This window comes from Dipodomys spectabilis, unplaced genomic scaffold (genome assembly GCF_019054845.1).
Source record: "Dipodomys spectabilis isolate Male_0828 unplaced genomic scaffold, ASM1905484v1 ptg000363l, whole genome shotgun sequence".
In the NCBI taxonomy this organism is placed as follows: Eukaryota; Metazoa; Chordata; class Mammalia; order Rodentia; family Heteromyidae; genus Dipodomys; species Dipodomys spectabilis.
This window is the reverse complement of record NW_024871040.1, coordinates 5,116,193-5,142,762: the sequence shown is the minus strand read 5'-3', so window position 1 is coordinate 5,142,762 and position 26,570 is coordinate 5,116,193. Positions and strand designations below refer to the sequence as shown.

Below are 26,570 nucleotides of genomic sequence, written 5' to 3'. Positions count from 1 at the left end.
CTCATCCCAAACCTCCACCAATCACCACCAGCCTCAGGGATTACAGTGTTGGGAAGGGGTTATTACATTAGAGAGAAAGGCTGCCGCACCCCCTTCCCCCCTCCCCCCTCCCCCCAGATAATGTGCCTAGCAGTGTTTTTCTAGACCCACCCCTCTGGGCTCTTTCTCCGTAGAGGAGCTGCAGATCTTCTCCAGTTCACTAGCTTGCTGTTGTGGTAATTGGACTCCTCCCCTTAGAGCTGCTGATGTAGAAAGCCTGGCTTCACACTGAGTTTGTGTTTGGTGAGTGATCCCTGGGCGTGTCTCTTACCAAGAAGCTTTGCTTCAGCCTTTCGCTCAATCTTCACTCCTCAGATTTCAGTTTCACCCTTACTTCTAGGGCAGGGGGGAGCTCAGAAACTAGTTATCCTAAGGAGGTTCTGCTAGTTGCCATCTTCCCCAGCAATACCGGGGCTGGGGCTCCCCCTGGTGGGAAATACTCAGAAGTGCTATCCAGACCAAGGAAGGAATGTCTGGTCCTGGGGCTCATAGTGAGGAAGGACAGAGCTTAATAATGGCCTGCCTGTCTCATCCTCCACCCTTCAACTTACCACATACTTTGCAATCCCCCTACTAAAATGTTAAGGATAACTCCAGCACTCACAGTGCAAAGATCTCTAGTTTCCAGTTTTCCATTCTTCCCCAACCAGAGAATTCCATTTCATACACAAGACACTCAGGCCCAAGGAGCGAGGAGCCTGCCACTCAGGCTTCCCAGAGCCCAGCACTGCAGTCTCCATTTATTTTATGTTGTTCTGCCACTCTCAGAAAGAGCATGTCCTCCAAAGTCTTACTCTTGGATCTGTTGCGATTCTTGTCCCCAGGTTTCTGATCAGTCTTGTTCATCCAAGCATTCAATAGCCAGCTGGCTCTCCACCTTTCCTGGAATCTGAGGCGGCTGCCCAGCCACTAGCTGTTCGGACAATGGCCTGGACCACAGCGATGTAGGTAGAAGTGACCTCGATATGGTGGTGCCGGGCCTTCAGGGCTTCAACCACAGCCTGGGGAAGGAGACAGGGGAGAAGGAGGCCTCAGCAGGGCCATAGAGATGGTCTGAACCACTCTGTGGATTAGAGGCCTTACAAAGCCAGATGGTTTCTAGGTACCTGTAATTCTAGCTACTTGGGGGACTGAGATGTGATGGAGGTTTGAAGCAAGTCTGGGCAGAAAGTCTGTGGAACTTATCTCCAATTAACCACCCAAAAGCTGGAAGTGGAGCTGTGGCTCAAGTGGTAGAATGCCAGCCTTGAGCAAAAAGACCAAAGGACAGCACCTAGTTTCTGAGCTCAAGCCCCAGTGCGTGCGCGCGCACACACACACACACACACACACACACACACACACACGCAAAGCCAGATGTGCTTGGTGGGTGGAAAGAGCAAAGTGGGAGTACTCAGGTTTATGAGTCCATAAGGGGCTCCATTATGTCCATCAGAAATAACCTTCCAGCACAGAAGGCCTTAAAAGCCCACACCATGTCTCGGTTTCCCCACCACACAGCCTACCTGATCAATGTGTTTTTCCACAGTTGTGGTGTTGGGCAAAAGCTGATTGTGTAGCCGGGGCTCCTCCACTGCCCGCTTCATGTCATAGCCGAACCACAGGTTGTAAATGATAGCCTGGCAGTGGGAAATGGTGAGGGACTCAGTGTGGCCCAGGGGCAGGGGGAGGGAGGACAGGTAGGGGACGCATACCAGTGCAGTGGACGTGGTGATCTGTGTACCCCCAGAGGCTCCCACCACCATCTGGACTTTCCCATCCGGACCCACAATAATGGATGGACACATGGATGATAATGGCTGCTTCCCTATGGTCCATAGAGTGAACAGAGATGCCAGTCAGTTCCTTGCTCAGGATGCCAGCCCCTGCCAACACAAACTCCCCCGGGACCCTTATCCTGCACCTGGTCTGATGAAATTGGCTGGTGATGGGAACACTCCAAATTGATTCGTGAAGTTAGGCGAGCTAAAGTCATCCATCTCATCATTGAACAGGATGCCACTGACCCGGGAAAGGATCTTAGAGCCGAAGCTGCATGGGGAAGTGGGTAGATAGTTGTGAGCAACCAGCCTGGCCCTGCCTGGTCCCTCCTCCCCATCCACCCCTGCCAAGCCCACTCCCTGTGAGGCCAAGCTACCAAGGTGGGACCTATTACCCACCATAAAAGTGGGAGTCCTTTCATGGGATGAAGGTAGCCTCTAGCCCACCACCTCTGACCCTGTACCAACTGGCCCCACAGCCCCTACTAGAGATTGATGGTGCTGGTGGTGGACACAGCACTGCCGTCCTCTGAGACCACCGACAAGTGGCTGGTGCCCCCATCATCCGGATTGTAGAATTCAGGCTCATAGTACGAAGTCATGTGAGTGGTGTTGTCAGTGATGCGAGCTTGGAGCTGGGCAGCGAAGAACTCAGAGCTCATGTTGCGAATGACCTGCCGAGACCCCAGAGCTGGCCTAAGGAGGTGGAAAGGGAGCGCGGAGAGGGGGCACAGGGTTGTCCGAGCAGGTCCCAGGAATCCCCTGACCATGGGTCTGATCACAATCCTCTTGCATCCTAAAACTTCGGGGGCTTTCCAGGACACAGACAGGAAAGCAGACTCAGCACCTCACACAGTGGCTTGTATGACCCCATCTCTTTGTTTTATTCCAATCATTATGAATGTCTGTTGTCCGCCCCCTCAGGCTTTTAGACTCTCATCCTCGCAGTGATTCATTCATGCAATTATTTACGGAGCTTGTGTTGCATGCCCAGAGATGAGAAATTGGAAGGGAACAGGCAGGGTAAGTTCTAGTAATAGGAAGGCAGAGAAAATGAAAGAGAAGAATGAGGGATAGGCAGTGTGGTTAGGGAGGGCTTCTTTAGAACAGATAACTGAAAAGAGTCCAGTAGGAGGCCTAAAGGGCAAATACAAAGGCCCTGGGGCAGGATGAACAGGGCGGTGTTTCCAGTAGTGACTGAGATGAAGGGAGAGAAAATTTGAAGATGCTGGCTTGGGGTTCATTATTTCTGTAAGGGTTTCTTAACTCCTCTAAGGACTGACAAGCATGGGTAGAGGAGTAAACATGCTGGGGAGCATTTTCTCAGGGTCCCTGTGGTGGTCATGTAGGGAGTAAAGAGCAGGCTATGGAGAACCAGGTGACATGTAGATGGCTCATCTCACACCAGGAGCTGGTGACTCACGCCTGTAATTCTAGCTGCTTAGGAGGCTGTGATTTGAGGGTCAAGATTTGGAGACAGCTGGGGAAGGACAGTCTAGGAGACTCTTTTATCTCCAACTAATCACCAAAAAGCTGGAAGTGGAGCTGTAGCTCAAGAGGTAAAGCATCAGCCTTGAGCTAAAAAACAAAAAACAACTAAAGGATAGCCTTCAGGCTTTAAATTCATAGTGTGTGTGAGTTCACACACACACACACACACACACACACACACACACACACATGAGATGGCTCATCCAGCTGGAATAAAAATAATAATAGAGGATGCCCTTGCAACTTTAAGCCCAGAATAGCTGTTCACTGGGTAGTAAACACTGCAGATAGGGGACAGTCAGGAGACTGATCTTGAGCCTAGGCCCATCAGACACTTTAGAGCATGACTCAGGTAGATGGGCTCATGAGCATGATGTGCATGTATGGAATTCACCTATGGGGTTGATAGAAGCAATAAATCTAGCCCCAAAGTGGTGGCAAAGGAAGTCAGAGAGAAAAGATGGAAAGAGGGATGAAGGGCCCCAGGAGGCCTAACAAAGAAAATGCCAGAGGCTTTGTAGATGCCCCATGTATAGACTCAGAAATCCAGGGAAAGCTGAATTTGCTCATAGGAGCACAACACCAGGATATGGGCTATGTCTAGGTTTTGGAACTTAAAAAGCAATAGCTAAAGGACTGGGAATGTGGCTTAGTGGTAAAGTGCTTGCCTAGCATGCATTGAAGCCCTGGGTCCAATTCCTCATTACCATATACACAGAAAAAGCTGGAAATGGTGCTGTGACTCAAGTGGTAGAGTGCTAGCCTTGAGCAAAAAGAAGCTCAGGGACAGTGCCCAGGACCTGAACTCAAGCCCCAGGACTGGCTATATATATCCAACAGGGTCTTTGGTAAGTTAAAAGACCAGAAAAAAATGTATGGTTAATCTCAGTTATCAACCTTGATTGGGTTGAGAGCTGCCTAAATGAATAAAGCACACTAATCTGGGCATGTCTGTGAGGGCATTTCCAGAGGCTGTTGGATTGTGATGTCATCTAATCCAGGGGTTCGATGCATGCATGGATTCAAAATTTGAATGGACTCTTGGAGGTGGTGGAACTGTGGAAGGCAGAGCCTAGTTGGAGAAAATGGGCCGCAGGGATGGTGCCATTAAAGGACATTTTTGTGCATGTGTGCCAGTACTGGGGCTTGAATCAAGGCCTGGGTGTTATCTCTTAGCATTTTTGCTCAAGGCTAGTGCTCTGCCATTTGAACCACAGCTCCACTTCTTGCTTTCTTGCTGGTAAGAGATAAATCTCATGGACTTTCTTGTGCAGGCTGGCTTCAACTGGTGCCTAACTCATTTTGTAAATTTTTGTGTCTGTAAAATGTAAAAAAGAAAAAGTACCTGGGTGCCAGTGGCTGACACCTGTAATCCTAGCTACCCAGAAGGCTAAGATCTTAGGATTGAAGTTTGAAGCCAGCCTGCACAGGAAAGTCCATGAGACTCTTATTTTCAATTAACCACCAAGGGGCTGGGAAGTTGGCTCAGTGGTAGAGTGCTTGCCTTGCATGCATGAGGCCCTGGGTTCGATTCCTCAGCACCACATAAGCAAAAAGAAAAAAGCCAGAAGTGGTGCTGTGGCTCAAGTGGTGGAGCGCTAGCCTTGAGCTGAAGAGCTGAGGGACAGCGCCCAGGCCCAGAGTTCAGGCCCCACGACCGGACTCCCCCCCAAAATAATCAATTAACCACCAAATAGCTGAAAGTGGAGCTGTGGCTCAAGTGGCAGAGCAGCAGCCTTAAGTGGAAAAGTTAAGGGACAGTGCCCAGGCCCTGAGTTTAAGCCCCAGTACTACTAATGCACATGTACACACATTAATTAATTTTTTAAATGGAAGAATGTGTAGTGAACTGTGTAGGATGCTACTGAGAGAAACCGAAGGCAAAAATGAGGTTGGATGTGAAGATCTGGGATTGTGTGGGTTGAGCAAGGATAGACAAGGTCTGAAGGAAGAGAAAATGGTCCCAGGGATGTGGTTCTACGCTAGAGCACTTGCCTAACATGTGAGAGGCTGGATTCCATTCTTGGCACACAGACAGGGGTGGGAGTATGTGGAAGGGAGCAGAAGGTTGAACTGTGGGTCTCTCTCTTGAGAATATAAATGGAGGGCTGGGAAGGTGGCTCAGTGGTAGAGCACTTGCCTTGCATGAGGTCCTGGGTTCGATTGCTCAGTACCACATAAGCAAAAAGAAAAAAATCCAGAAGTGGTGCTGTGGCTCAAGTGGTAGAGCACTAGCCTTGAGCTGAAGAGCTGAGGGACAGCGCCCAGGCCCAGAGTTCAGGCCCCACAACCAGACCCCCCCCCCCAAAAAAGAGAATATAACTGGAATCTGAGAGAGGCAAAAAAAAAATCCTTATAAGAATGGTGTCCTGAGCCAGAGAGTGAAGAGAAGGCCAGACTTAGTGAGGAGGGAAAGGGAGGGCAGAGGTGGGCAGAATGGGGTGGCTTCTGTCCCCTCAGAGAGATAAGATACCAGATCGTTGTTTGCAGAAATGTGAGGACTGACTGCTCAATGTCCACCAGGAAAAGAGAAGATGCCAGGGAGAATGGAGGCGCCTCCTGCTGGTCCCAAGTCATTGGGGCGGGGGCGGGGGTATCCCTGCAAGTCTGCCCCTGCAGGCAGGGCATCCAAGTAGGTGAAAAAGGTCATGAGGGCCCCTGGCAGGAAGGGATGCAAAGGAGGCCTCAGTGAAGGCCTAGTTTAGAGCTGAGGTACCTGACAAATGAGTCAGCCAGGTGATACCAAGCCAAGGGTAGAGATCAGAGAAGCATTCGTTTCTTAGTAGGACCAGGGAGCAGACCGCTGAGGCCTCTGCTCACTGGGTCCTCAACGTCCTGCACGTCATCCACAGCAATCCTGAAAACTACAAGACCGTCCCATGCATTTCTCACCTCAAGAGCTTAGCATGTACAAAAGCCCCTCAAGTAGGAGTTCAGCCAGAAGTGGGCACCAGTTATCTGTTGTCAAGTCTGTTTTTTTCCCCAGCTCAGATGAGGTGCAGAGAGCAAAGGCTGGGGCTTAGAGTAACCAGTCTATTCCAGCACATAGTAGGTCTACAACCCAAGTGTAAGGCAGGAACTGATTCGAAAAATAAACATGAGGAGGGGGGAGCCCTGAGACCCCACTCAGCATCTCTATGGCAAGTCTTTCCTCAACTGCGGGCCAGGCTCTTACCTGAGTCATATCAACAAAATTGGGGTCTCCCAACAGGGTCCTCTTGGCATAGGCAAACCGGAAGGCCTCTACGATGCGGTGATATGTCAGACCCTTCTTCTCAGGTGTCTTCACACTCTCCAGAGAGAAGTTGTACCCTGATCGATCAGAGCCAAGCACACACTGACAGGCCCCAGGGGTACAGAGGGCTCGGAAGATTGATATCACCCTGAGCCATGTTGAGCAGCCCTCTTAGAAAGGAGACACTTCATAACCAACAGCAGTGCCCACTTCAGAAAACTCTTAAGACAAGGGGTCCACAGCTTGGGCCTCATGCACTCACACACCAGATTCCAAGGTCTACAAAGTCACAGGTGATTACTTATATTACCAGCAGTATACTCTTTTTTTTTTTTTTTTTGTCCGTCATGGGGCTTAGAATTCTGGGTCTGGACACTGTCCCTCAACCCTTCAGCTCAAGGTGAGCACTCTACCACTTGAGCCATAGTGCCACTTCTGGTTTTCTGGTGGTTAATTGGAGATAAGAGTCTCATGAGCTTTCCTGCCTAGGCTGGCTTTGAACCATGATCCTCAGATCTCAGCCTCCTGAAAAGCTAGGATTACAGGTGTGAGCCACCAGTGCCTGGCCTGGCAAACTGAGCCAGGAAGGTGGCTCAGTGGTAGAGTACTTGCCTAGTATTCATGAAGCCCTGGGTTTGATTCTTCAATACCACATAAACAGAAAAAGCCAGAAGTAGAACTGTGGCTCAACTGGTAAAGTACTAGCCTTGAGCACAAAGAGGCTCAGGAACAGTGCCCAGTCCCTGAGTTCAAGCTCCAGGATTGACTGGCAAAAATAAATAAATAAACCTCAGATCTCAGTCTCCTGAGTAGCTAGGATTACAAGGGTGAGCCATGGGGGCCTGACTTAGCACTGTCTTTTTATAGTTATTTTCTTCTTTTTGGTTTTGGTTTTGTGTGTGTGTGTGTGTGTGTGTGTGTGTGTGTGTACATGCCTATACTGGAACTTGGGTTTTTTTTTTTTTTTTTTGGGTCCGGTCGTGGGGCCTGAACTCTGGGCCTGGGCGCTGTCCCTCGGCTCTTCAGCTCAAGGCTAACGCTCTACCACTTGAGCCACAGCACCACTTCCGGCTTTTTTCTTTTTGCTTATGTGGTGCTGAGGAATCGAACCCAGGGCCTCAGGCATGCAAGGCAAGCGCTCTACCACTGAGCCATCTTCCCAGCCCCTATACTGGAACTTGGAACTTGATCTCAGGGCCTAGATACTGCCCCTTAGTTTTATTGCTGAAAGATGACTCCTGGTCATTGTCCTCCATGAATAGTCTGTCTTCCAGTACTTGAACCTTTCTGCTACTTGAGTCACAGTTCTACTTTTGGCTTTAGTTAGTAGTCGTCGTAGTTGTCATCGTAGTAGCAGCAGTAGCAGCAGCAGCAGCAGTGGTGGTGGTGGTGTTATTATTACTTTTTTTTTAACAGTAGTGGTTAATTATAGATCAAAGTCTCAGGGACTTTCCTGCCTGGGCTGTCTTCAAATCTCTATCCTCAGATCTCAGCCTCCTGAGTAGCTAGGATTATAGGTGTGAGCCAGCAGCACCTGGCAGAAGGACCCTCTGAACCAAGCCCCCCTGCCCTGAACTCCAGCACCTCTGTCCCTCCCATCTACTCTTCTTCTTCTTCTTCCTCTTCCCCCACCCAATCTTCCTCCACCCCTTTTCCTCCACTTCCTTATCTTCATTCTGCCCTTTTTCCACTCCCTCTTCCTTCTCCTCCTTTTCTTCCAAGCTCCTCCTTCCCCTTTCCCTCCTTCTTGTCTTCCTTCCTCTTCCAGCTTCTAGTATGGATAACATGGGGACTCCACACTGCCCCCTAAGGGAGCCATGCAGTAGGACATGGCACATCCCACACTCAGTAAAGGAAAAGATGGTGACCAAGAAGACAAGGATACAGCCGGCATAGAGCATGAAAAGGGAAAAGTAGCAGCAGGCAGTATGTCTCAGACCTCTCAGCAGGGCTATGGTGGGGCTGCTCACCTTTGAGAATGTTCAGGATTAGAATCAGCACAGGCCCACTGAGAGGAGCGCTGGGCACATACAACACGGAGTCCCCAAGGCTGGTGCTCAACGGGTGCTCAATCAGCTCTGCTTGGTAGTTGTTCAGGTCCTCAACTGTCATAATGCCTCCTGCAAAGGGACAGCAGCTTGATGGACATGAGAATCGGGCTGTGCCATGAGGAAATAGCAGGGCTGCATTATGTGGGGACTGGCCTCCACCATTGAGGTTGAACCATGGAGCAAGCCAAGGGTACACTACTGGCAGAGGTGGGGGTGGGGCAGACATGGAGAGGGACCAGGAGTTGTACCATTGGGTAGAAGGAGGTGAGGGCTGTACCACCAGAAAAAGCCACATAACCACCAAGCTAGGGCCTCAGGCTGTCTGCGCTCCCTTACCACCCATGGCCAGGCCAGGCCAGACACCCCTCAATCTGCTCAGTTCATTGGTTTCCTGGCCTGCTTGCTTTCCTCTCCACAGAGCCTTTTGCAAGTAGAGAATACCTGCTTCCATCTGCTGTCCCTGCCCCCCCCCCCAGGCCCCTCCTCTCTTGATTAATGATAAAGGGGACAAGGGAGGGAGGGAGAGAGGGAGGAAGGCTCTTAATTCTTCAGGGAACCAGCTCCAAATAGAGTTGGCTGAAAGGTCAATGTGCTAATCACCCTCCTCCATAAAACCCAGACAAAAGTAACAAGAAAATGGTCACCCTTGGGGCCTGCCCCACAGAGGCCCTCTGGTACTTGTAAAAGCTCATGTTCACCCTGTGATCTCCCAGTGAACAAAGCTTTCCCACATCCCTCCTGGCCTTACTCCAAGCTTCTACTCAGTCAGATAGCACTTGTACTCTCTCCCTTGACTGGGCTGCCATCTGCAGCCCAGCTGCCACCTCTTACAATGTGTCCTCTCTGATCTTCCTGGAGCCATGGGCAGCACGCTACTGCTTCCCTAGCCTAGGATTCTGCCTATCTCTTCATTCACCTGCCAGAGACTTTCCTTCCTCCGTGATGGAACCAGGAGCTGCAGACTTAGGTGGCCTATCCATGATGTTCCCGTGCCAAGAACACCCTGAAGCCAACGCCCAGACCAGGCAGGCCAAAAGGACTTCAGAGTCTGGATCCTGGCTCAGAGTTCCCACTGTGGAATTCCTCACTAGGACCCCCAAAATGCTCACTCACCAGCCTCCTGGATGTCCTTTACAATCTGGGCAGTGAGGCTCCCGTTGTAGAAGGCCTGGGGGCCCTCTTCAGCCAGTGTCTGATAGGTGTCAGCCAGCCGTGGCATGGTCACTATATCTCCTTCCTGGAGCACTTTCCCATTGCGGCAGAAAATCTCACTGGGGGAGGGGGGGGGGCGGGTCACATGATATAGCAGGTGGAGCAGATTAGGCCAGATCACCCCATCCACCCATCCACTAGTTTGAACAAAGCAACAAATGGACAGAGCCTCACAGGTGTCCCTTGGGGGGCCAATTGTCCCATATCACTCAAGCCACGCCTGCCCTGACTCTGCTCCAAGACAGGCCAGTCCTTGCAGACCTACCACAGGGCAGGTGTCTGTTCAACGACATCCTGTTTTCTTTTCAGGGCCCCTGCCAGGCCCTTGCCCACTGGGAAGCCCTCTCGAGCCAGCTGGATGCTAGGCTGGAAGAGGCGATGCCATGGAAGCCGTCCATGCCGCCGGTGGGCCAACTCATAGCCACGGATCTCACCAGGAACTGCCACAGATAACCCACCTGGAAGGAGAAAGAGTAACAGTAATGCCCCCAAGCAGAAGACATACGAGACTTTTTGTTTTGCTTTGGTTTTTTGGTCGGTCGTGGGGCTTGAACTCTAGCTTGGGTGCTATCCCTCAGCTCTTCAGCTCAAGGCGAGTGCTCTACCGCTTGAGCCACAGCACCACTTCCGGTTTTCTAGTGGTTTATTGGAGATAAGAGTCTCACAGACTTTCCTGCCCGGGCTAGTTTTGAACCGTGATCCTCAGATCTCAGCCTCCTGAGTAGCTAGGATTATAGGCATGTGCCACCAGCGCCCAGCTTTGTCTTTTCTTTTTTGGTACTGGGGATCGAACCCAGGATGTCACACTTGCTAGGCAAGTACTTTGCCACTGAGCTACATCCCAGCCTCATATGGGACTTTCTATGGGACTTTTTTTTTTTCTGCTTATGTGGTGCTGAGGAATTGAACCCAGGGCCTCAAGCATGCAAGGCAAGCGCTCTACCACTGAGCCACCTTCCCAGCCTCATATGGGACTTTCTAAGGCAACATCCCAGGTACCTTCTGTGACTTATTTTAGGGCATAGAAGGAAAGGGGCTATGCATATGTGGTGCTGGCTATTCAAACCCAGGAGCTCACACAGGCTAGGCAAGCACACTACCACTCAGCCACACTCCCAGCCCAACAAAAAAGGAATTTTATGATCATCTGTGGGCAAGCATTCAGATTGACTAGGGGTGTTTCCCAGGACACAGGATGGGGAGCTGGTGGCCCATATACTGGGTTTTACTGACCAGAGATTGTAAGTGCCCCAAAGTGCCTCCACATTTGCCTGTACACGGTCCACAGTTACCCAGAGAGACCAGAGGGAAGACAGATTCTCTCCTATCTCTCAGTCTAGGCCACAACTACCTCTAGCCACAAGGCCTCTTATCCCATCAGACTCAGACTCCACTAGAACCTTCCAAAGCAAGATCAGATCCTGCCCTGGGGCTGGGATGCAGCTCAGTGGCAAAGTGCTTGCCTAGAATGCAGAGCCCTGGGTTTGATCCCCATTACCAAAAAAGAAAAGACAAAAAAATACAGTTAAAATGTACTCATTATCTTGCCCATGTAATTGTAACCCCTCTGTACAGTATTTTCACAATTAAAAAAAAAAACACATCTGAATAGATCTTGCCCTACTTTCAATTCGAGCCCAGGGGATCCTCAAGGCTTAGCTGGTACAGAGGAAGGGACTCCCTTCTTCTTTTCTACAGTTTTCAGTGCCCTAATGCCCTGTCCTCTCTCTGGGTCCATTTCCCCACTTGACTCTAAGGGGGGGAGGGGGAGAAGGGGAAGTCTTCATCATCCAGGTTGTTTTCTCGTGTGTGTGTGTGTGTGTGTGTGTGTGTGTGTGTGTGTGTGTGTGTGTTGGTACTGGGGCTTGAACTCAGGGTATTGAGTTCTCTCTTAGCTTTTTTGCTCTAGATAAGTGCTCTACCACTTGAGCCACACCCCCATCGCTGTCTTTTTTGCTGGTCAATTATGGAGAAGAGTCTCATGGATTTTCCTGCTCTAGCTGACTTACACAGAAGTATAAGTGTAAAATGGGAGGCTTGTGGTCCAGGTGCTTGCCAAAAACCAAGATTCCATTTGAAAGGATTAGTGTAAAAAGATCAGGCTGGGGGCATGGTTCAGTGATTAAAAAAAAACAAAACAACAACAACTGGCTAGCAAGCTTGAAGCCTTGAGTTTAAAACTGTTTTCCCCACTCTCTCCCCAAAAGAAATCCTCTTCTAACCTCAAAGCAATCAAGGTCTCATGATACCCTGTGTGCCAAGCCCACTAATGAGCCGTGGGCTGTTTGTTGTTGTTTTGTGACAGTCCTAGGGCTTAACTCAGAGCCTGAGTACTGTCCCTGAACTTTTTCACTCAGGGTTAGCACTCCACCACTTGAGGCATAGCTCAACTTCTAGCTTCTTGGTGGTTAATTGGACATCAGAGTCTCGTGGACTTTCCTGGCTGGGCTGACTTCAAACCACAATCCTCAGATCTCAGCCTCCTGAGAAGCTAGGATGACAGGCAAGAGCAATCAGAACCCAGCTGTCTTTTTTTTTTTTCTTTTGAGATAGGAGTCCCAATCTGAAGTCTTATCTGACCTTGAGCTTTCAGTCCCCCTTTCTCAGCCTCCCAGGCACTGGGATTACAGGGATGCACTACCTCGTCTGTCCTCCTCAGATTTTCCATCGCTCTTTCCTGAACTACCTTTGGGTCACACTCCCCTGGTTCTCCTTATCCCTTCTGCCTTCTTCCCTATCTCCTACCATCTTCCCTCTCTTCCTTGGTGGTGTTTCCAGCTCCATGTTTCAGGTTCTACCTGTGAACTGACAAACTTTTAAATGCATCCTCTGGCCTGACTAGCAGACCCAAGTATCCACCTGCCAGCTTGGAACAGGTATCTCAAACTTAACCTGCCCCAAACTACATTCCAGGCATCCCTGCTCAACCCCCATCCCTGACAGCCCTATATGTCTCTGAGCACAGACTTTCCATGTACACATCTCAACCAAACAACAAATTACAGGCTTCCTCTTTCAGTACGAGTTACTGCCAACCACCCTCTACTGTCTCTGGATTATTTGAGTGACCTCCTGCTGAGTCTCAGAGTCTCCTTGCCCCTTTGTACACCAGCCTGGACTTCTCACCTCACTCTGAGGTGACCTATGAGGTCCCAACCTACTTAAGCGGTTTTTTCCAATGCCATATATTCATCCTTCTGGGTTTCTTTTAGCAGCTTCGGTGGTACCCTGCAAAATGTTACCTCTGCTTATTCCAGCTGGATCACTCAGTCATCCTTGCCTTCCTTGAGATGCCACATGACTACTCCTACCCTGCCCTGCCTCTGACACTATCCTAAGTAAAAATCCTACCCACCGGCCACCAGCTCTGTGATCTCCACTGCAAAAGGCCCTTGGTGTCTGTGGCCTCAGCCTCTTCTTCCTCGCCACAAGGAATGTGCCCACCCAACTATATTGTTTGCCTTTGTTCTGTACCTGGGTTTTGGGAACAAAGTGTGATGCTGTAAGAGGGACTGAAGAGGTTCAAGTTGGGCTGGGAAGGTGGCTCAGTGGTAGGGTGCTTGCCTTGCATGCATGAGGCCCTGGGTTCGATTCCTCAGCACCACATAAGCAGAAAAAGCCAGAAGGGGCACTGTGGCTCACGTGGTAGAGAGCTAGCCTTGAGCTGAAGAGCTGAGAGACGGTGCCCAGGCCCAGAGTTCAGGCCCCACGACCAACCAAAAAAAAAAAAGAGGGTCTGACAAGGTGGCTCAGTGGTAGAGTGCTCGCCTTGCATGCATGAGACCCTGGGTTTGATTCCTCAGCACCACATAAGCAGAAAAAGCCGGAAATGGGACTGAGGCTCAAGTGGTAGAGCGCTAGCCTTGAGCTGAAGAGCTGAGGGACAGTGTCCAGGCCCAGAGTTCAGGCCCCACGACCAGAAAAAAAAAAAAAAAGAAGAAGAAGTTCAAGTTAAGGGAGTAAATTCCAAACATCCACACGATGCTAAGTCTGTAAGATTCCAGCATTCCCATATTCCTGGGCAATTTCATTTCTACACATTCTGTATTTCTCAAAGTATATTTTTTTAAAAAAATAGCCAGGCGCACCTGTAATCCTAGCTACTCAGGAGGCTGAAATCTGAGGATCACAGTTCAAAGCCAGCCCAGGCAGGAAAGTCCATGAGACTCTTAATCTCCAACTAATTACCAGAAAAACTGGAAGTGGCGGTGTGGCTCAAGTGGTAGAGCGCTAGCCTTGAGCTGGAGAGCTGAGGGACAATGCTCAGGCCCAGAGTTTAAGCCCTATGACCAACAACAACAACAAAAAAGAATGCCAAAGTCCATGAATGCTAAAGTCCCTTATAGAAAATGAGGTTGTAGGTACATATTACCCATCCACATTGTCCTGTACCGTGTGTGTGTGTGTGTGTGTGTGTGTGTGTGTGTGTGTGTGTGTGTGTGTGTGTGTGTGTGTGTGCGCGCACTGGTGCTGGGCTTGAACTCAGTGTCTGGGTGCTACCCCTTAGATTTTTTTTCTTCTTCTTCTAGTCCTGGAGCTTGAATTCAGCCTCGGTAATGTCCCTCAGCTTTTGTGCTCAAGGCTAGTGTTCTATCCCTTGAGCCACAGCTTCACTTCTGTTTATGGTTAATTGGAAAGAGCCTCATGAACCTTACTGCCTAAGTGCTGGCTTTGAATCCCAATCCTCAGACCTCAGCCTGCTAAGTAGCTAGGATTATAGGAATGAGATGCTGGTGCCACTGGGCTCCTTAGCTTTTTTGCTCAAGGTTGATGTTCTACTACTGGAGCCACAGCTCCACTTCTAGACTTTTTTGGTGGTTAATTAGAGATAAGAGTTTCACAGACTTTCCAGGAACTGGTCCTCATGTTACTTCTAGTCATACTATGGTTACAGTGTTTGTTTGTTTGTTTGCCAGTCCTGGGGCTTGAACTCTGGGCCTAGGTGCTATCCCTGAGCTCCTTTTGCTCAAGGCTAGCACTTTTCCGTTTTGAGCCACATAGTCACTTTCTGTTTTTTGTGTTTAATTAAAGATGAGTCTCAGGCAGGCACTGGCTCAAGCCTGTAATACTAGCTACTCAGGAGGCTGAGCTCTAAGGATCACCATTCAAAGATAGTCCGGACAGGAAAGTCCATGAGACCCTTATCTCCAATAAACCACCAGAAAACCATAAGTGGCACTGTGGCTCAAGTGGTAAAGCACTAGCCTTGAGCTGAAGAGCTGAGGGACAGCGCACAGACCCAGAGTTCAAACCCCACAACTGCCAAAAAAAAAAAAAAAGATGAGTCTTATCTACCTGGGCTGGCTTTGAACCACCATTCTTAGATCTCAGCCTCCTGAATAGCTATGATTAAAAGTGTGAGCCACCAGCTTGGTTAGTGTATTTAATCCAGAGCAAATAGTATGTAAATAGTTGCCATACTGTATCATTTAGGGAACCAGGGTAACAGTCTGTAACGTTCAATACAGACACAGAACCTATGGATACGGAACTAGTGAATATAAAGGATCAACCATGATGGATTTCCTCCATGTACAACTCCGGAGGAGCCTGAGCAGAAATGACAGGCTGGGTGCCAGTGGCCATGCCTATAATCCTAGCTATTAAGGACCCTGAGATCTGAGGAATGCTTTTGTTTGTTTGTTTTTTTTTGCTGTTTCTGGGGCTTGAACTCTGGGCCTGGACACTGTCCCTGAGCTTCAGTGGAAGAGCACAAGGCTCTGAATTCAGGCCCTAGTACCGGCACAAAATGATGATGATGATGATGATGATGATGATGATGATGATGATGATAACATGAAGTAAAGAAATGGCACAATGATGGTTTGTGTATTCAGTATGGGAGGGTGTCACGGCACCATGAAGGGGCAGGAGAGGTACTACAGCTGTCACCAGACATTGGACAGGTGCATGATTCTGTAGATGAAGCAACTTCTCCATGGGGACACCATGGCTTAGCCCCACATCCTGAGCTCATGAGGCAGCTTACCTTCTTCAGACTGTTTGGAGTCATTGAACATGTTTTCATGGGCCAGCCGAGGAGCTACCTCACGAGCATTGATGATCTCAACTTTTCCTGGAAGGAGAAGCAAGTAGGTAAGAAGACACCTTCCCCAACCCCAACCCCTCCTACCAAGGGAACCCAGGGGTCATCCAGTTATGCTGTACCCCAGCCCAAGTCCACAAGGATACCAAGCCCAAGGATACAGATGGGCACCCATGCCGCCCACCCTCCCCTTCCCCAGACACTCACGTGTGGTGCTGTTGTATATGGTGAGAAAGAGGCCGCCCCCAATGCCCATGCTGTGTGCATTCATGAGTCCCATGCACAGCAACCCAGCGATGGCTGCATCCACTGCTGAGCCGCCCTCCAGCAGCATGTCCCTGTCAGCAGCATGTGGGAAGGGGAGTCCTGAGGCTCTCCAGTCCCCAAGCTTATTCTACCACCTACCTGCTCATTTCCTCCTAGTCATTCTGCACAAAGAAAAGTAGAGGAGTCTATGCCAAGGTTTGTTTGTTTGGAGACAACCTCAGTATATGAAATCAGCTCAGGCCGGTCTAAATGGCCTTGAACCTTTTTTTTTTTTTTCCATTTTGATAACTGCCTTTTTTGGTCAGTCATGGGGTTTGAACTCTGGGCCTGGACACTGTCCCTGAACTCTTCAGCTCAAGGGGAGGGCTTTACCACTTGAGCCACAGCACCACTTCCAGTTTTCTGGTGGTTAATCAGAGATAAGAGTCTCACAGATTTACCTGCCTGGCTAGCCTTGAACCACAATCCTCAAATAGCCTCCTGGGTAGCTAGGATTACAGGTGTGAGCCACTGGCACCCAGCTGATCATTTTATATGATCAGAGGCACAGAGGAATTCTCTTGATCCTCCTGCCTCAGCTTCCTAAGTGCTCAGGTTATAAGTATGTAGCACCAGACTAGTTTTTTTTTTTTTTTTTTTGGTCAGTCCTGGGGCTTGAACTCAGTACCTAAATGCTGTCCCTGAGCCTTAATGCTTAAGGCTAGTGATCTTCTACTTTAAGTCATAGCTTCAATTCTGGCTTTTTTTTTTTTTTTTTTTTTGGTCGGTTGTGGGGCCTGAACTCTGGGCCTGGGCTCTGTCCCTCAGCTCTTCAGCTCAAGGCTAATGCTCTACCACTTAAGCCACAGTGCCACTTCTGGCTTTTTCTGCTTATGTGGTGCTGAGGAATTGAACCCAGGGCCTCATGCATGCAAGGCAAGCACTCTATCACTGAGCCACCTTCCCAGCCCCTGGCTTTTTTTTTTTTTTCTGGTTAATTGGAGATAAGAGTGTGGTGACCTTTCCTACCAGGGTTAGCTTTGAACTGTGATCCTCAGATCTCGGGCCTCCTGAGTAGCTAGGATTACAGGCATGAGCCACCAGCACCTGGCATAAATTGTTGGTGTTTTTTGTTGGTGTTGTTGTTCTTGTTCTTTTGTTTTTCGGTTGTTGGGCTTGAACTTGGGGCCTGGGAGCTGTCCCTAAGCATTTTTTGTTCAAGGGTAGCACTCTACCACTTTTAGCTACAGCGCCACTTCCAGTGTTCTGGTGGTTAACTGGAGATAAGAGTCTCATGGACATTCCTGTCCAGGCTGGCTTCTCAGCCTCTTGAGTAGCTAGGATTACAGGCATGAGCCACCAGCACCTGGCAAGTTTTGTTTTTTAAAAACATAATTTCTTGTAATACCTATATATCTGATCATATAAAATATATATTAAAATGAACTCCAAATTAAAAAAGAAACATTATTTCTTCTTTTTAAAGCTAGCAAGCATACATGGCAGTTGAAAAAAAAGGAAAAGTTTTTTTTTTGTTGTTGAAAGTGGGGCTTGAATTCTGGGCCTGGGAGCTGTCCCTGAGCTCCTCAGCTCAAGGCTAGCACTCTACCACTTGAGCCACAGAGCCACTTCTGGTTTTCTGGTGGTTAATTGGAGATAAGAGTCTCACAGACTTTCCTGACTGGGCTAGCTTAGAACCGTGATCCTCAGATCTCAGCCTCCTGAGTAGCTAGGATTATGGGCATGAGCCACCAGCTCCTGGCTTGCATTCTTCCTATTTATGCTTCCTGCATCTATGGGATGACAGGTGGGTACTGGTTGAGACTTTGGCCTTGAGAACTTTTTGCCTGGTTGACCTCAAATCAAAATCTTTCTGATCTCTACCTCCCAAGTAGCTAGGATGACAGTTGGCTAGAAAATAGATTTCTATTAGTGACATTTTTTGGCTTTTAAGTAAGAATTGGTCTTTGTAGATCATGTGTGATAGCTAAAATAGAACATAACAGCAGCGTTTATCCAGAGATATTCATAGAACTGTGGGAGTGAGGGGCAAGAAGGCCCAAGCTGACTGTTCAGAGACCAATATCCTGTTCACAAAGTCATCATTCCTTCTCTCCTGACTAGAGGTTAGCAAGAGAAGCCAAGGAACCCAAAGGTGTAACACCTATGTGCATCTGATCATATAAAATCATATTCATCAAAATGAACTCCAAGAAATGGAAACAAGAGGGTTTTCTTTTTTGTCTTGTTTGTTCATTTGTCTGTCTTTGAGAGGGTAAGAGGAGGCACAGAAATCGGACAAAGGCTGAACAAAGGCAGCAGTGGTACTCACTGGCCACTATGTTGAAAATACAACTTGTAGGTGGAGATGGGAGGGAAAAACTGGGACAGAGCGAGGGAAGAGGTGACATTATTAAAAAAAAAAAAAAGTACTCATTACCTGACTTATCTAATTATAACCCCTCCTTACATCACCTGTACAATAACAACAAAAATATTTTTTAAAAAAGAGGTCAAGGAAAGGCCAGGCCAAGCACACCAAATACTGTTTGTCTAGACCGATCAGTTACAGTTGGGGAAACTGAGTCTTTGAGGGGCAAGGAGATGACCCACTCACCTCCCAATCTCTGAGCAGCGCTTAGCATCTGCAGCTACCGCTGCTTTACGGTACACATGGTCAGATCCCCTGGAAGAGGAGGGCAGCCAAAGGCAGAGGCCAATGACAACAGCCACCACAACCACCGCCAACAGGCCCAGCATCACCAACCGATTCTTCATGGCTCTGTACCTGGTCTGCACAGGGTAGGGTGAAGAACAAGGTCAGGCCCAACTTTGGCCACTCCCAGACCATGCCCCTCTCCCATAGCGCACAGTCTAAAGTCAAGCCTCAGAAACACAACCCTGTGTCTCCTTCCAGCCTCCTAAAAGATACAGGCTGTCCTGACTCTAGATCTTTGGTCAAGATGTTTCTTCGGTCAGCAGCTTTGGATGCCATCTCTGCCCTCCCAAATCTTCCCTGATTGTTTCCAGACCTAAGCCCAGTGAGGACCTCAACTCTAAGAGAGACCCTGCCTGGGAAACCATTCATGTGCCCTGTCTACTTCCACCCAGCAGCTGAGCATCCTCTGCCTAGTGGGAGGCTCCAGGAATGACACACCTAGTTTCTATGTCCCCCACCCCAGCCCAGAACCTAGCCACTGTCTGCGGGTCCCATAGAATAGCACACCGTGTGCCCATTTAGTGTCCCTGAGGGCCAAGGAGGTGTGCCCCAGTATCCTAAAACAATCACACCACAGCTACCATGGGGCCAGAACTTACCGTGTAGCAGCAGATAAGAAGCCCAAGCTTTTGTCTGGAAGGTGTGATCCCAAAGACAGGAAGTTTTGGCTGCAAACAATCTGTGGCCCCAGAATCTTTTTTTTTTTTTTACAGAATCCCACACCAGTCAGACTCCTTATTCCCCTGAAAATCACAAGGATAGATCTGAAGCAGGTCCAGCTCTTTCTGCGAGTGGTGGGTATGGCGGGGAGGGAGACTCAGTGTGAGTCCTTCTGCTCTAGATGGTTCGCTGCCTCCAGTTGAACTCTGGAGTCAAAGAAGCTGTCAGCCCATGCATATGTCCGCATGACTTCTCCCAGCCTTTCTCCCAGGGTGCCTGGGAGAAAGTTTACAAAGTTTACAAAGCAGATATCTGTGTACAAATCCAAGATCTGGTGGTGTGTCCTGTCGCAGAAGGGACTAAGGGGCCTGAGCCAGCCTGCCCCTCTCTGAGTCTGGCCTACTATAGGACTTGGGCAAGTCACTTCTCAAGTCTAGTGCTGGCCTCTCTCACTAAGGGGTATTGTCCATTAAGTGGGCTAGAATAGAAGCACTAGAGGGAGGGGGGATGAGAGATGAGTATCCTATGTATACATTGTATCATAGATGGGCATGTCAAAATGAAATGTCCAGCTGGGAACCAGTGGCTCATGGCTGATTATCCCAACTATTTAGGAGTCTGAAATCTGAAGACTGTGATGTGAAGCCAGTCTAGGCAAGAAAGTCTGTGAGACTCTTTTTTTGGGGGGGCGTGGGGTGGGGAGTCCGGTCGTGGGGCCTGAACCCTGGGCCTGGGCACTGTCCCTCAACTCTTCAGCTCAAGGCTAGAGCTCTACCATTTGAACCACAGCCCCACTTCCGGCTTTTTTTTTTCTTTTTGCTTATGTGGTGCTGAGGAATCAAACCCACGGCCTCATGCATGCAAGGCAAGCACTCTACCACTGAGCCACCTTCCCAGCCCCGTCTGTGAGACTCTTATCTCCAATTAACCACCAAAAGGCCAGAGGTAGAGCTGTGGCTCAAGTGGCAAAGTACCAGTCTTGAGTGACAAAGCTAAGGGACAGTACCCAGACCCTGAGTTCAAGCCCCAGTCCCAGCACATAAGAAAAAAAAAATCAAGGAAAAGAAAAGAATGAAGGGTTAAGTAGATGTTGGCTAAGTAGATGTTCTTACTGTGGCTACACTAGAGGATGGTCATCAGTGGACCACTCCCTGGCTGTGTATTTCCTTCTGGGCCATCCAGGACAGCTGCAGCCTCAGAGTCCCTATGGTGGTGGTAGCAGATTAAGGATATGACTGAACCAGGTAAGGAGAAATGTGGCCACAGGACAAGGGGCTCCTTTCCCCACACTCTATTCCTTCCACAAGAAGCATCCACCAATGACCCTCTTCAGAGAGCCTCAGGCTGGATCCCCCTCTGCTTTCTGTTCAGAGCATCTGAACTCAGAGCCAACCAGGATATACCAGAGATGATTTAGGAGTGGAGGATACTCAGAGGAGTGCTCGCACCTGTGGAGGATAGCATTCCAGACACAACAAGGAAAAGTGGCTTAGTGGGCTGGGAGTGGTGGATGGCGTAAGATTTGACCTGGGCTGGGAATGTGGCTTAGTGGAAGAGAGCTTGCCTTAGCATGCATGAAGTCCTGGGTTCAATTCCTCAGTACCACATACACAGAAAAAGCTGAAGGTGGCGCTGTGGCTCAAGTGGTAGAGTGCTAGCCTTGAGCAAAAGAAGCTCAGGGACAGTGCCCAGGTCCTGAGTTCAAACCCCAGACTGGAAAAAAAAAGGGGGGGGGGGGGGCTGGGAATGTGGCCTAGTGGTAGAGTGCCTGCCTAGCATGCATGAAGCCCTAGGTTCAATTCCTCAGTACCACGTACACAGAAAAAAGCCAGAAGTGGCACTGTGGCTCAAGTAGAGTGCTGACCTTGAGCAAAAAGAAGCTCAGGGACAGTGCCCAGGCTCTGAGTTCAAGCCCCAGGACTGGCAAAAAAAAGAAAAAGATTTGAACCCTCATCTTAGGAGAAAAATACAAAGACTTCAAGCTCTTGATGTAGAGGGGGAAACTGAGCCCCAAAGCAGCAGGACCAGGTGCAAAGTTGCTCATGCCTATAATCCTAGTTACTCAGGAGGTAGAGATCTGAGGATCGAGGTTCAAAGCCAGCCCAGGTAAATGAATCTGAGAGATTCTTTTATTTTATTTCATTTCATTTCATTTTGGTGCCAGTCCTGAGGCTTGAACTCAGCAACTGGGCATTGTCCCTGAGTTTTTTTGCTCAAGGCTAACACTCATCACTTGAGCCAAAGCTTCACTTCTGGGCTTTTTGATAGTTAATTGGAGATTAGAGTCTCATGGACTTTGCTGTCTGGGGTTGGCTTTGAACTTCGATCCATAGATCTCAGCCTCTCTGAGTAGCTAAGATTATAGGTGTGAACTACTGGCTCCCACCAGCAAAATGTGTGGAGCATCAACCTTTTTTTTTTTTTTTTGGGTCTGGTCGTGGGGCCTGAACTCTGGGCCTGGGCGCTGTCCCTCAGCTCTTCAGCTCAAGGCTAGCGCTCTACCACTTGAGCCACAGTGCCACTTCCGGCTTTTTTCTTTTTTGCTTATGTGGTGCTGAAGAATCGAACCCAAGGCCTCATGCATTCAAGGCAAGCGCTCTACCACTGAGCCACCTTCCCAGCCCTCCACCTTACACTTCTATCCACTTTCTCTGTCCGCCAAAAAGCAGCCAGAGGGCTCTGTGGTTCAAAGTATCAAACAAGCCCCACCTTGTTCACTGTCCATACCCTTTACCAGGCCTCAGGTATACTGACACTGGATTGTGATGAGAAGTCTGGGTCCAGGTTAAGAGTTCATGATGAGAGTCACATTAGGAATTCCAAGGAGCCCTAGATGCTGAGCCAGCAACAAGTGACATCCTCATTCTGTGTGTGTGTGCATGTGTGTGTGTGTGCGCGCCCGTGCGTGCACGCACGCGCATGCGCGCTCATGTGTGTGCTGGTACTGGGGCTTGAACTCTGGGCCAAGACACTATCCCTTAGCTCTTTCCACTCAAGGCTGGTGCTCTGCCATTAAATGGAGCCACAGCTCCACTTTTGGTTTTTTGATGGTTAATTGGAAATAAGAATCACACAGACTTCCCTGCCAGGTCTGTCTTTGAAACTTGATCCTCAGATCTCAGCCTTTTGTGTAGCTAGGATTACAGGCATACCAGCCCCTTGCTTAGCATTATCCATTTTGAACACAGAGCATTCTCATCATATGTAGTGGGGCCGGAGTGTTCCCCACAGTCCTGGTCCACTCTGGGCAGTACTTAGGTCCTCATTTCTCCCAGGTTCCTGGGAGTAAGGCAACCATGATTCCCTGAGATACATGTTCCAGTCTCCTTAGCTATTTAAAGGTCCAAGTAAGGGGACCTAACAAAAATCAGACTGCCAGGGAGCAGAGAGCCATGACTGGGTAGCACAAATCCTATCTCCCCTTTCCAAGCCAGGGAGCACTGGCCCAGCCTCCCAAAGGCAGATATTCCCAGCACAGAGGAAGACACCCTGCTGGGGGACTAGGCTTTCATTTCCTACCCTTCCACCCTCAAGTTTCCTCACTCACTGAAAGAATGTTCAAGCTCAGAAGCCTGGCTCTTACCCAAATCAGTGTCAGGAGGGGAAACCAAGGCTAGAGATAGAGTCATTCATCGCACTGAGCTTCACACCCAGGCCCTCCCTCCACGGAACCCTGGCGAGTTTACCTGAGGCTCAGCAAAAGGGTCCAGGAGAAAGCCCTCTCTTCAGAAGATAGTTCTGGACTGGGGTACCCGCTGGGGAGGAAAAAGCAGATTTGTCCTCCTGGGAAAATCCTGGCCACAGAACTAGCTGTTCCTCCCCACCTCCCAGAAGCAGAAGCTGCCAGAGCCACGCCTGTGGCCCTTGCTGAGCTCCTCGGGGGATCTCCAGATTGGGATTAGGATGGGGTGGGGGGCACCTTGGTCGGGGTCAGGAAAGGAGTAGTAGTGGTTGAATTCTCCTATGCTTAGAACTCAGTCAGGGGCCACCAGCATTCCCAACCTGAGATCGACATCTGGAGTCATCTGGATGGGACCTAGGACAGGCAGTTCTTTGTCTGGGGTCCAACCAAGCAGGAAGTATGGTCGCAGGCATGTCATAGCAGTAAAAAGGCACGGAAACTAGGCTTGTTACCAAGGTGATTGAAGTATGTACAGCCCATGGCAGGCCCCTGAGCAGGAGAGGGGAGGACACGATGACCTTCAGCAAAGAGTTCCTCCCTCTCAAACTCAGTTCCTTCCAAATGGCATCCTCCACTGGTCAGCCCCTCCAGGGAGCTCCAGAACTGGGTGCTCCTCTGTTTCTCTCTGTCCCTGTTCAAAAGTTCTCAGCTCAGAGCCAGATACAGTGTCCCACAGACGGCTTCCTGAGACAAAAAAATAAGGGTGCCTGGCTACCAGACCTCAGCCTAGATCGTGCCACCAGATGCCAGAGGCCCATCCCAGAAAGCTCCAGCATCCAGACCGGTTCAACCACCACCAGTCCAGGAATATTAGCACTTCAGGCAGGGCCCAGAGAAGGCCAGAGCTGACCCAAAGTCACACAGCCCAGCAGTGCTGTCCTGCTACCCCATACCTGCTCCGAGTTGTTGTATGGCCCTGAAAAGTTCACTAAGGAAGTCTCAAGAAGAAGGTGCTGTGTGTCTGACTCCCAAGGAGCCTCAGTCACTTTCCCCCCATTATCCCTTAACTCACATGGCTCTTTCTCTCCCTTCCTCCCTCTCTGGTCAGCTATGCACATAGGCTAATGAATTCCCATCCTTGGGAATATGTAATCCTTTCCCAGAGGTGCTGACTGCTGACTCCACTGCTCCCAACACACACACACTCACACACACACACACACACACACACACACACACACACACACACACACACACTCCCCTCTAAGTTGAATCTAGGCTGAGCAGAGCAGATTCCCAGACACACTGGAGAGGAAAAGACAGCAAACAGTCAGCCTGGAGACCCAAACAGAACAGTCAGCCTGGAGTTTTCCCTGCTAATCCTCCAGCCCAGCCTTCCCCAAGCCACAGGAAGAAACCTGAGGCCCAACTCTAAACCACTCACAGACAGGAAAACAGCTTAGGCAGAAACAATTTACTTAAGGTCAGCTGTTCCTGGCAGACACGTGGACCCACAGGTAAGTCCAGGCCCTACTTCATTCAGGGTGGAGTCACCTCCTCTGAGGGTATGAGAACAAACAGATAGCCTGGCCTGAACCCCTGGCCAGGACTTTCACTGCTCCTTACACAGGAAGCCGGAGTCTGCCTCCTTGACTGCCCAACCTGGTGACCTAGAGTGGAGTATGGGCGGTGGGATGGAGGGAGTTTCTTCCCTATAAATTAAAACCCACAACTTGCTGGAAATCTGTTCAAACAGGTATCTACTAAGTATGACCTTGAGGCAGGAGCAGAAGCCCCCTGGAATTAGGTAATGACCCCATCCATTGCACAATGGGTCTTGCCTCACCCCCCCCCCCCCAGCTCCACCCACAACCACAACCAAAGCCCAGTGAGAGGGGGTGATGTGGTCTGAGCATTGAGCACTTGCTCGTCCCTACTACAATGTAAGTCCTGCTCTTAGAGATGATTAGCAGCCCCTTCCCAGGTTGTCAGACCTTCCCCAGGCCTCAGTTTCTCCATCTACCCTTCCCTCTTCATCTCAAGTTCACTTCCTGGGAAGCTGGAGATGCCTCAGGAGTTTCTTCAGAGGGCACAGGTAACTCAAAAGCCTGAGCAGGCTGTCTCAAATCCACATGTCAGACAAGAAACAGAGCCCCTGCACCCATTTCAAGCCCAGTGAGTCAAAGAATCTCAGGGTCCTGCCTACCTGAGATACCAGACTGCAGTCTCTTGCCCGTCACAGTTACAGCAAAGCCATCACATGGTGGAACTGAAGATAGAATCCAAGATTCCACACTTCTGAGAGGCCCAAGCCTTAACTTCCCTACCAACTGTGTCCAGAAGCTCAGAGAGTGTGAGCGATACCACAGGGTCACAGAGCTGTTTGGGGAACAGCCAGACACCTGCTGGGCTCACACAGCACTGAGCTCATTTCTAGTCCTAGTCCCCATCCCAAGCTGTAACCCAGCTCCTCCCCTCCCTCCCCCTACCGGCCTAAGGTGGGAGGAAACTTTAAAGGTACAGGAATGATTCCAGGTTCTCTTTCTAGTGTCATGTGACCTCACACAGCTGCTATTCTCTCAAGCCCGCCATGAGAAATCTGAGCCCAGAGGACCCAAGTGGAGTTGAAGAAGGCTGGATTTCAGCCAAAGGTAAATCAGGACAAAGTTTCCCTGAATGAAAATGAGCCCCCTTCCCACACATTAATATCTAACTAGGGGCCACACAGAACTGGGGTACAACCAATACCTGTACGTTGGGGTTGTACAGTCATGTGAGGCCCACATGAAGTCTCAAGAACCTAAACGTCCGTCTACAATTCCAAGATCAGGAGGCACCCCTCCAAACATGCCCTTTCTCCACGCTCCAAGGCACAGGTTAGGAGTGTAGGGGCTATCACTCCACCATCTGGGTTAACCCAGACTGAAAGGAGTCACGTGACCCAAGGGAGTCTTTGTAATCCATGCCTTGGGCATGGGCAGTCAGGTCGCTGAAGGACACTAGGCTGTAGAAGCTGGTAGACAGGGACCTCCCTAGTCACCTCCCTGCCTGCTTTGGTCCACTGCATGAGATGCCTCCACAAGGCAACCCTCAGACCAAGCTCTAAGCCCTCTAAGTGAGATCCACACGGGATCTGTTGCCTACCACAATTGCCACTATTTGCACTGGCTAACAGTGGCTTATACTTATTCCTTCATTCCCTCTGGCATGCAGATCCTAGCCCCTTTGCATTCTTCTCTCCCGGAGACACCGGTCTAGCTGGAGATAAGATAGTATTGTCAGCCAAGGAGGAGAACCAAAGGCTATGAAGGAGAAGCATCCCCTAGGATGAGGGCCTTGGGATCTAGTCCAGAGCTGAGATTGGATTGGGGGGGTGGGGGTGGGGAGGGGACACTGCAGGTATAACAAGGCCAGGAAGTACAAGTTTATTCAGGAACAGTGAGTGCCCAGGTGAACCTTTTGAGTCTCTTGGGCTTTTCTTGAGCCCCG

The 26,570-nt window shown here is 49.7% G+C and overlaps 1 protein-coding gene across 3 annotated transcripts; it reads right to left on the bottom strand.

Moving 5' to 3' along the window:
* Positions 1 to 721: 721 nt before the first annotated feature.
* Positions 722 to 25,515, bottom strand: Ggt1 (gamma-glutamyltransferase 1). Of its 3 annotated transcripts, XM_042666168.1 has the most exons (15): positions 25,288 to 25,515; positions 23,146 to 23,214; positions 19,399 to 19,542; positions 18,698 to 18,873; positions 16,042 to 16,172; positions 15,778 to 15,864; positions 10,054 to 10,246; positions 9,690 to 9,847; positions 8,496 to 8,645; positions 6,466 to 6,602; positions 2,286 to 2,473; positions 1,943 to 2,070; positions 1,734 to 1,846; positions 1,545 to 1,658; positions 722 to 1,040 (listed from the first exon to the last, which is right to left on the bottom strand). In XM_042666168.1, the coding sequence occupies exons 4-15, from the start codon at positions 18,856 to 18,858 to the stop codon at positions 894 to 896; spliced, it is 1,707 nt and encodes a 568-aa protein (XP_042522102.1). In that variant the 5' UTR covers positions 18,859 to 18,873; positions 19,399 to 19,542; positions 23,146 to 23,214; positions 25,288 to 25,515; the 3' UTR covers positions 722 to 893. The 3 variants fall into 3 exon arrangements, with proteins under 3 accessions (XP_042522102.1, XP_042522100.1, XP_042522101.1); XM_042666166.1 differs by having other exon boundaries at positions 1,545 to 1,846; XM_042666167.1 differs by lacking the exons at positions 23,146 to 23,214; positions 25,288 to 25,515 and having other exon boundaries at positions 1,545 to 1,846; positions 19,399 to 19,573.
* Between the last annotated feature and the right edge of the window lie 1,055 nt (positions 25,516 to 26,570).

Bases quoted from the DNA above. Each gene is read 5' to 3' on its own strand.
- Ggt1 (XM_042666166.1), bottom strand. From the start codon at position 18,858: ATGAAGAATCGGTTGGTGATGCTGGGCCTGTTGGCGGTGGTTGTGGTG. The intron at 9,848-10,053 runs GTAGGTCTGCAA...CCCCTCCCCCAG, and splicing joins GAACAGACACCTGCCCTGTG to TGAGATTTTCTGCCGCAATG. The intron at 6,603-8,495 runs GTGAGCAGCCCC...CTGATCGATCAG, and splicing joins AATCCTGAACATTCTCAAAG to GGTACAACTTCTCTCTGGAG.